General features: G+C 49.7%; 1 protein-coding gene across 1 annotated transcript; it reads left to right on the top strand.

Annotated features, from left to right (window-relative positions):
- The first annotated feature begins 1,855 nt into the window (after nt 1-1,855).
- PTAFR (platelet activating factor receptor) lies at nt 1,856-9,950 on the top strand. The gene is made up of 2 exons (XM_064471395.1): nt 1,856-2,035; nt 6,332-9,950. Exon 2 carries the CDS (start codon nt 6,390-6,392, stop codon nt 7,449-7,451), a length of 1,062 nt encoding a protein of 353 aa, XP_064327465.1. The 5' UTR covers nt 1,856-2,035; nt 6,332-6,389; the 3' UTR covers nt 7,452-9,950.
- Nucleotides 9,951-10,120: the final 170 nt, after the last annotated feature.

The following is a 10,120-nucleotide window of genomic DNA, read 5'->3' as shown; positions in this document are numbered from 1 at the left end:
GAGGAGTTTGGGTCCCGCTCAGCTCAGGTGGCTTCTGAGTCCCTTGGGCACCTCGTGATGTGTCCATGGGGAACAAGGGTGCTCCTGCAGCCGTTCGGGATGTGTCCAGCTGTGGTTGTGGTCTCCATGGACCTCTGGGTGTTTTGGAGCTTCCTCTGAGCAGGGCCTGGAACAGCAGGACGTCCAGTTTTGCACAGCAGTTTGCCGAGCACTTGCACAACACCCTGCCAGGCTGGGAGCTCGTCTGGGGCTGGTGGTGGCTGCCAGGCACCCGGGTACACAGCCTGCCTCTGCTCACCCCGAGGCACTGTGCTGAAGTACAGACCAGGTGCTTCCCTCTATAACAGCCCCGAGAAAGGCCATCTGCACCCTCTGGAGAAGAGCCAGGGAAGAGCTGACCCAGGCAAAGAAACCCAGATCAGTGCTGGGGCTTTGCGGGCCCCTGGCTGGCGACATTGAGCCATGAGCATGGAGAGAGGGTGGGCTCTGGCACCATGCTGGCTTGCCCTGGTGCTGCACAGCCCATCGCCTCGAGATGCCTGAGGCCAGGCAAGCCAAAAGTCAGCGTCTCGGCAGAGCAGCATGCTGCCGTCTGCCTTGCCCCCTCCACCAGTGCCCCAAGTCCCGGGCTGGTGAGGAGGTTGCTTTGTACCGGCTCAGAGCCAGGGCTCACCAGTCCAACAGCAAAAGCATGACTTGAAGGTGTCCCAGTGTCTGTGCCAGCTCCTGGCTCTCGGAGAAGTTTGGCAGGTGCCCTCAACTGATGTGGCCCAGGGGACACAACCCTCAGCCTGGCCCTGATGGCTCTCCCAAGATGTGACACCACACCATGGGGGTCTCTGGTGCTCCTCACAGCATGGACGAGGCCAGGGTCTACCCTGGGCTGTTTGCCATAGATGGCAATTCATGAGAAGAGCCTGGAGATCCAACCTTTCCTGGGGAGCACCAATGCAGACTGGCCTCTTCTGCTTCCACTTGAGCCCATGTTGTTCCTCAGCAGCCTTGTTGCAGGCTCAGACACCTCTTTGTGCTGGTACCGGACTTTGTGGCTCTATCCTGTGTTTCACACTGAACCCAGGCACCAGACTCGGTGTTCCAGTTCCTGTAGGTGTCTGCAGGTGTGAGATCTGTGCAGGACATGGTGCAGTTGCTCCAAGTTCACCTCCACACTGTGTGCAGGTGTCAGAGCAGTGTCCGCATGGAGGCCAGGTTAACCATCAGCATGCGAGCTACAACTTGGGCTTTACGGCTTAGCTGGGACCATGTGTGCAGCTTTGCTTCTCACCGGTGTCTCCCTGAGTGCTCCACCAACTCGCATCGTTGTGATGAGTCTTCAGGCTGCCACTAATAATGGTGGTCATGATGTGAAGGTGGATGGGCCAGGTGAAGACCTGCCATGCTGTGGTGTCTCAGTGTCCACTGAAGGTCCCTGAGATAAAAGGAGTCTTGGGATGGCTGGATTTCTGGGTCTGTTTAGCCCCAGCACAGGTGTGAAGGAAACTCTGGTAGGGAATGTGTCTGTCCACAGGATATATGAGTTTCCTGGCACTTCCTTTCCTCAAAGTTATTAAGTGAAAGCTCTTCTGGCTTCTGCCATTCATCCATTTGGAAGAAGGATGCTCAAATGCTGTCTAATCCCGGATCTAACCAGGGACAGGGAGTGGATTCCTAGTTTGCCTTTAGAGGAAAATCCTAACATTGCCCACTTTCAGGATCATCAGAAGCAGAGATACTTTGAGGAAAGCTTTTAGGACTTACCAGGTCTTTACTGTGGTTAATTGCTTTTCCTCTACAGCTTATTTTATTTCTCATTTCCTTTGAGCTGATGTCACCCATTTCCTCTTCTCTAGTGACTCTGCAGTCATGCTGCAGTTGCTTCCATTCTTGTGTCCTGTTCTGGAGAGCTGCCTGTGTGGAGACCTTCCAGCCTCAGGGCAGAGAAACACTTGGAAGACCAAGGATCCTCAGTAAAACACCCACCACTGCTCTACTGCAGCTGAAGATGGACATATTGTGCTGAATCCTTTCGACTGTGGTAAGCAGAAAGTATACTTTATTAGTACTATTCCTCTCGGAATATACTTTTTCTGATGGCATAGCTTGTGATAGCGTGGTCCTTGCACCTTGCAGCCATGAGGCAGTAAATCCTTATTGGAAGAGTATGGCCCATGGCAGAGAGCGCGGACTGGGAGCAGAGTCCACGGTTGCCCCAGCCGTGCTCTGCTATGCAGCTGGTTACTTCCATGCCTAGTCTGCATACAATGGAGTCGATGATATAAACCACTTGGTATTATCTCTGGTGTACTGCTGTACGTGGTAGTGCTTAGGCTAGAGGCGCCAGGGATTTTGGTGTCGCAGTCCAGCCTGCTGCAGCGGGGAACGGGACCCACACCTGCCAGCCTGCACCCCACCACGCTGTTCCTCCTTCTGCTGGCATGGAGAATATTTATGTGTTTTATACAAAGGAGAACCACTTCAACAGGAGAGGCTGAGTGAGGTGCCCCATACAGTACTCCAGAGTCTAGGGTTTGGACATCTCACAGGTGAACAGGAGATGTGAGCTCAAGTTCCTTAGGAAAGGAGGTATTGAGAAAGTTTAGTTGGGCATGGTGCCATGCTCTCTTCTAGCTGGATTTTGTAGAGTATCTGGCTTGACAAGAAAGAGGGGAACAACAACTTTCTTCTGATTCCCTGAAGAACCTTGGCATTGGCACTGGACAGGCTACTAATGCAAAGACCAAGTGCTGTTGGGGCCAGGAGACGGCACTGCCATCTCCCACAGCCCGCCTTTGCCAGAGATTTCTAGCAGACTTAACAACATAGTGCATGTCCCTGCCTTCATCTCTCCAGGTCAGAGAGCAGCCCCTTAGCTCAAACCCATCTTCTGTGCAGGGCTTTGCAGCAGAGGGGGATGCGCAGGTTTGCACTCCCTTCCACGACATCTGCTAGATCTGGCAGCTGATGGCCAGGCCTCAGACCCCACCAGTAGAGTTCACCAGAGCTCCTGGGCAAAGCTGGGAGGCTGCCCTGCCCACGTACAGCACCAGAAACAGAGGAGTAGATGGACGGTGCACCTTGGCAAGGTCTAAAGTGACTTTGTGAATAACAGTGGTGCCTATGTATTGGATGTGGCCACTCCTCAGGAATTCTGCTAGTGGGATGCATCACCTTTTTTTTTATTTCCCCCCACTCTTGGTATACTCAGGCCTGGTGCTGTGGTAATAGAGCACCTTTCATTGCAAAGATTCCAGCCCCAAGCACCAGAACTAGCTGCTGAAGTTGGCAGATAGTCAGATCAGAGGGTTTAAGATGCAGACTGGAAAAAACCCTGAAGTTCTCTAACAATCTTGGGTAGTTAGGACTTTTTAATTTCCTTATTCTAACATCAGAATAGTGTATCAAACACAAGCTTCTCTTGCCCCTGCAGAGCCTCACCCCTTCCCTGAATGTCTGCATCTTGCAGGTGCCCTCCCGAGCTGGGAGATGCAAACCCTTCCAACTGGTGTATGTCCTTGCTGGGGACAATCCCTCAGTGGGTGGGAGAGCTGGGCTTTGACATGGACATTTCTTTAAGACCATCTTGCAACAACCACCACTTTTCATACATAGATGAGGGTGTGGAAAGAGATCCATGAGATGACCAGTAGGACTTGCCTTGGGTCCTGCATGAAGGCAGAACAGGGAGCAGAGCACAGAGCCCTGTCCCCTCTGGGACCTCTCCGCAGGGCAGCAGGGAGTGCCGCAGTGACAGAGCAGGGGTGTGCCAGACCTCCGTGGCCAGACCCTGAGTTGCCATAGCCCACGCCATCCTCACCTCCTGGCTACCACCGCCTGATTCAGCTACTACCCCTCAGAGATCAGTGGGTTCTCAGCAGGGTGGCAGAGATCAAGGTGAAGGAGTACAGATCCATGTGTCACCCAGCCAACTACTACCACTGCCACAGCTACTTCTTAATTCATGTGGAACATGGGACGAACATAATTCACATGAAACACTTGAAGGATCGAGTTTAAAGGCACTCAAACCCCAGTGCTGCCCAGCACGCAGCAGCCTGTGAAGGGCCAAGGACAAGTTGTGGGTGTCTGTAGTTGTCCCGTCCTTAGGGGAGCTGTGAGGGGTGAGGAGGGACAGGCCCAGGGAGGTGACTATTGACTCCCTCTCCTAACAGCTGGGAAGAGGTACCAAGTGGTTTGCAGAGTTTTCTGAAGAAAGGTAGGGCTTTCTTGAACTAGGGCTGACTTCCCCATTTCAGGGGAAAATTGCAAATGTGCTAATGAGGAACCAACTGCACATGGGCACAAAGACAGACTCAACCCAGAGAGGGTGAGATGGGGCTTCATGCCACTGTCTGCTGCTGGGGAAGATCCAGAAAGTTTCAAGGCAGGAGGGTGCCTTCTCAGGAGGCAGCAGGGAAAACTCCTTGCTGTCCAAGGGGCTGGCAGAGCTGGGGCAAGCACATTACAATGCACAGCACCCGGCATTCCCGTTGTAACTGACACAAGAAGTTTGGGCTTCGTGACTGGCAGCACAGTTTACCACGCTCAAGGAAAACCACCGTGCTCTGCAAATTAGGTTAAAAACACAGCAAGTTTACCATCAGTGAGCAACCTAGTGTCCTTGCCCATGGCTTTCAAACTGCGTCACATGCATTAGTCCGTTATCTTCCCGTAAAGGAAGAGAAAAACAAGCAGATCTGCAGGATTATGTCAGGAGAGGTGAGTGCCTGCCCAGCGTCAGACAGGGAGTTGGAGCTAGAGCCAAGAACAGGCATCTATGTCCTCTGGATCATAAAAGCAGCAGGTTAAAGTATACAAGGGATTAGACCAAACCCATGTAACTCTGGCTGAATGGGGCAGGGGGTGAAAATAAGATGAAAAAAAACCCTCGTGGGTCAAGATAAAGGCAGTTTAATAAAAGCAAAAGCAAAGGCCATGCACAGAAGCAAAATGAAAACAAAGATTAATCCTCTGCTTCCCATCAGCAGGTGATGTCCACCCACTTCCCGGGAAGTAGGGCTTCAGTACAGGTAGCAGCTGCTCCCGAGACAAACATAAATAATGAATTCCCCCCCCCCCCCCATTCCTTCTCCTTTCTCTTAGCCTTTATTGCTGAGCGGACAGCATCTGGTATGGCATATCGCCTTGGTCCGTTTGGGTCAGCTGTCCCAGTCGCATCCCCTCCACAGACCTTGCCCACCCCCCGCCTGCTGGTGAGGGGGGAAATGGAGAGACAGCCTTGAGCGCTGCTCAGCAGCAGCCAAACCACCGGGTGTTACCAAAGCACAGCACTATGAGGGCTGCTGCGGGGAAAACGAACTCCATCCCAGCCAGGCTCAGTACATTCTGAGACTAGAACACATACAGTACTGATGGTGCAGGAATTCTCTACGTCCAAACTGGAGGCAAGGTTTGAAGAAATACTAACTGTGGTGGGGACTGGTAATAATAGAAACCTGACAGCATCTCTTTAGGGACAGTGTTCGTCAGCAGCCTCAGCAGCGGCACAGGGAAGTACAGAATTGCTGCTGCTGACACATGCATTTGGTGCAGACACCGCGGGGGAGAGCGCAGATGGGTTTGATGGCAACCTGAGTTCAAAATAATGGCATGAGAGACAACAGCCAGGGTTTTAAGAGAGATAAACTGTAGTTATAGTCAACAACGTACCACAAAACATCACCTGTTAGTATTAGTGACTCATCTTTTACATCATTCACTGAGTAAAAAAACTGAGAGCTCTGGTAGCCTATGAAGTGAATGTGAGATCCTACGGTGCCTGTGACTAGGAAAATACAGCTTATAAAGCTTCTGAAAGAAAAAAACAATCTTTACAAGTGTAAGAAGGAAAATGTCAGAAAACAGCAAGTAGAGGGCGACTCTGGAAACGGCACCAGTGAGACATTTTTACCAGGTATTGTTTCACTTCTGGAATCCCTAGGTAAAAATAAGTGCAGGCAAGTTAGAAAGCATTAGGAACCACGGGGGGAAAAAGAGACCCAGAAAACCTGTTTGCTTATAGTAAAAGATTAAGAAGCTTGAGACGGAGCAGAGTACCAGATGATTTTGTCTAAGAACGCTCACACAGGAAAGTCTTCTGAGATTAGAGATTAGTGATCTCAGATCCGCACTGCAGCGAACAACGCTGGATGAAGACACAAAGGTGTGGGAATGGCATCAAAGAGAGGACCAAGGGGAGAGGGCAGGTGTCTGTAGCTGGAGCCAAGGCACGGAGCAGAACTCCTGTGGTCACAGACAGCTGAAAATGAGAGGTGGGCTTTGGCTTAGCAATGGCACCATATCAATCAGCTCGTGTTATGCTTTGTATTTTTAGGTAAGAAGAAAAGCTACAGCACAAAATTCTGCTTCAGACGTGCCCACTCAGCACCACGATGTCTGGAAAGGATAAGAGTGGTGCTGAAGGCAGCGCTGGGTCCTCCATTCTATGCCAAATAGACTCCGAGTTTCGCTACAAACTCTTCACCATTTTCTACAGCATCATTTTCATTCTGGGCTTTGTTGCCAACTGCTATGTGCTCTGGATTTTCAGCCGTATTTACCCCACCAAGAAACTCAATGAAATTAAGATATTCATGGTGAACCTGACAGTAGCTGACCTGCTCTTCTTGATTACGATGCCAATGTGGATTATTTACTATAGCAACAATGGAGACTGGATCATGCCTGAGTTCCTCTGTAATGTGGCTGGTTGTTTATTTTTTGTTAACACTTACTCTTCTGTTGCCTTTCTGATGGTCATCACATACAACCGTTACCAAGCCGTGACTAATCCCATTAAAGCTGCTCAGTTTACCACCCAGAGAAGGGGTATCTACATATCAGCAGCTATCTGGATCATAACAGTGGGCAGCTCCTTGTATTACCTTTTTGACAAAAATACTAATCAGGAGGAGATGAATCTGAGGAATTTCACGCGGTGCTTTGAGCGCTATAAGCCTTCTGGCAGTGTTTCAGCTGTTCTTGCCATTCATATAATCATCTGCGTCCTCTTCTATATAATTTTCCTTTTTATACTAGGCTGGAACATCATCATTATCAGGACCCTGTTCTCCAAATCAGTGCAGCCACAGAAGAGAGCTCACGTCAAGCAAAGGGCGCTCTGGATGGTTTGCATGGTGCTGGGTGTGTTCATCATAAGCTTTGTCCCTCATCACATAGTGGACCTGCCCTGGACCCTGACTGTTCTGGAGCACTGGAAGAAGGAAGACTGTCACTTGCGCCAACTCCTCAATGATGCTCACCAGGTGACTTTGTGCCTCTTGAGTATGAACTGTGTGTTGGACCCAATCATCTACTGCTTCCTCACCAAGAAGTTCCAGAAGCATCTTTCAGAAAACCTGAAAAGCATGAAAGGGAGCCGCAAGTGCTCCAGGCAAACCACAGACACAGGGATTGAGGGCACCATTCACCAAGAGGATGCCATCAGGATCTAGGTCAGTTCTGTTCTGACTGCAGACTGAGGTGCATGAATTAGTCACTCATCTTCTCGAGAAGAAGCACTGAGGAACACAACAGAGGACCAGGATATTATGGCTTTTTTTCCCCATTAGAAAGATGAATGGATGGATGCTCATTTCTTCTATCCCATGCAACTGGCAGAACTGGGACCTGTAATAACCTGGCAGAAAAGCACCTTCTGCCTGGGCTGATGTTCTTGCGGGCACTGATAACAGCTCAGAGGATCTGCTTTTACATGAAAGAAATAGGTCACTGGGTCTCTGCAGTGAGCAGCTAGAAGCTAAGTGCACTGAAGTTACCCACTGTGTCAGCCCAGGTAGCACCATCCCTGGTTCTTTGCCTGCTCAGCTCCCACAAAGAATCTGGTATCAGACCTGTAAGAGGCTGCTAAAAGACCTAGAAGAACAGACTGAGTTGCTAGCATCATCAAGTGACTTTTCCAAGAAGCTTGCCTTGTTCTGTGAGGAGAGACTGAGCTGAAGAAGCTCCTGAGGGGCTAGAAGTCCAAGGAGTTCCTCAAATGCCATCAGAGAGATCTGCACCTCTGATCCCTTCTTACCTACTTGCATGGTCTGCTGGGGTCTATCCTTTGACCGATGTCTGAGAGTAGCTATTACAAATTTTAGCCTTTGCTTCCAGCTCTTGAATCAGTCAAGTGACTGAACTAGTAGGCAGGAACAGGAAGAGAAATTGGCAGTGCCTCAGCCCCCACCCCCAGAGCAGCATTATGTCCAAAGGGGACTGTGGCCCGCCCTGGCTTCTTGTATGATAGTGGGGCTGGCAAACCAGTGGCCTCTTACCCTCAGTTTAGTAATTTGTGGCTGACTCCACATGTCTGTGGAAATCCAATCTCACTTTGGAGGCTCCAAATAACAGAAGATTATTTTCAGCATGGGCATTATGATACGAAAAAAAAAAAAAAGCTTACAATGCTTCAGTATTTTTGTTCTTATTTATTTAAATTAGGGTTGTAGCAAGCAACTGTACATTATTCCTTCCCCCAGCTTTTCTATTTCTGCTTTGAAGAAATGAAGCTGCTGAGTTCTTGATATCCTACCACAAGTGAAGTATTAGGTCAGGTCATGGCCACTTTCTGAGTAAATCAGTGCTGCGCAGTGATACAGGACACTTGGCAGAAAATGAACTCATGCACTCCAGCAAGACTGGAGACTCCTCACTCAGGGCTGGCTGCAGCCAGTTGGGAACCAGGGCAAAGTGATTTTCCAGGGGTGCTGAGTTCTGTTACTAATCATGAGGTGCTTGAGGTTCCTCTTCTGACCCAAATTGCTCAATCCAGCACAGGAAATTGGGCAGGAAAGGGAACTTACTTGTTTTCACAACGGTTTTTGGTTCCCTAAACTATATAGCAGAGTTTGTTGATGACAGAAAAAGTGTATCTATCTGACCTGTGACACTGATTAATCATATGCAAGGTCAGGAGTCTTCTTACACCCACCAGAAAATGTGAAAGACAAGCTCGGGTCTTTCCAAAGACAGGAGCAATGTTTGTATCAGACTTTGCCTAGATTCAGTGGAGATATGGGTCCTTCAGATGTATGACCTGAAGCTCCTCAGGCAGCTTTTATGCTTATTTGGGCAAATGAGCAAAAGAACCAAGGTGTTTCTTTTTCTAACGCCATCTGTCAGGGCCAGCCATGCACCCCAGGCCCAGTGCCAGGCGGAGGAAAGAGCCTGATCACAACGTGAATGCATTTCCCTCCTGGTCCTGGACTCTGCTCCAGTAATGGCCACCCATAAAGGGCACCTGCTGGCACCTCCTGGCAGAGAGATCATTCCCTGACTAGGTCCCTCAGCCACGTTCAAAGCTTTGCCCTGGATGTGCAGCCATCCAAGCCGTAGCACACAGCAAGGGGGGCGATTTCTGTAATTTAAAAGCCTAAATCCCGCTTGCTGGAGGAACCTCGGTATTTCTGCCCTCCCCAGACGGCCAGTTGTGGCTGAGGAGCTCTTGCAGCTGGCAGACGGGGTGGAGCTTTCCCCTCTTCCCCTTGCCATAGCGGAGCTCTCTTGCTTCACAGCCCCTAAAGCACCGAACAGATGGAGTTTGGGAACTCTTAGAGCAAATGGAAAGGGATTTTATGTGGAGATCTGGTAAATGCGTGATCTCTTGCTGACTCCTGGAAAGCTTGCAACAGAGTTTACAGTATAGGCTGCTTACTGTGGGTAAATAACTTGCTTTACTCCACAGAAAACAGCTGTAAGGCCAGCGTGGGCTCAGAGGGCAAATGTAGACTGGCATTTAAGGAAAAGGGTAGGTGGAGGAAAAAGCCCCAAGGATGCTTCAGGAGGATATGTTGCAGTAATTACGACAGTAGCAATGCGCTTCTAAAAACCAGCCTGAGCTTCTACTTCTGTTCCTGGAATTATGCGGTTTTACCACAATGTTGTGTTACTCCGCTTTACTTTGCAATAAAATGCATCCTCAAAAAGTTCTTTTAAATAAAGCGTATTCCCCAAGTGTTTTGCCTTTTAACTTCTCCCACCTTCTCACCCCTCTGTATTTACACTCAAGGTAGAAGCCTCGGTGCCACGCGGACACAGCCTGTTTTGGTGCTGTGCTAGTTTTTTTTAAATCACCAAGCAAGCTCTTGGGAGAGGCGAAGTTAAAGGCTCAGCACGTTTT

Source organism: Phalacrocorax carbo, chromosome 22 (assembly GCF_963921805.1).
Source record: "Phalacrocorax carbo chromosome 22, bPhaCar2.1, whole genome shotgun sequence".
Lineage (NCBI taxonomy): Eukaryota > Metazoa > Chordata > Aves > Suliformes > Phalacrocoracidae > Phalacrocorax > Phalacrocorax carbo.
The sequence above is the reverse complement of the archived record's forward strand: the minus strand, read 5'-3'. Positions and strand labels throughout refer to the sequence as shown.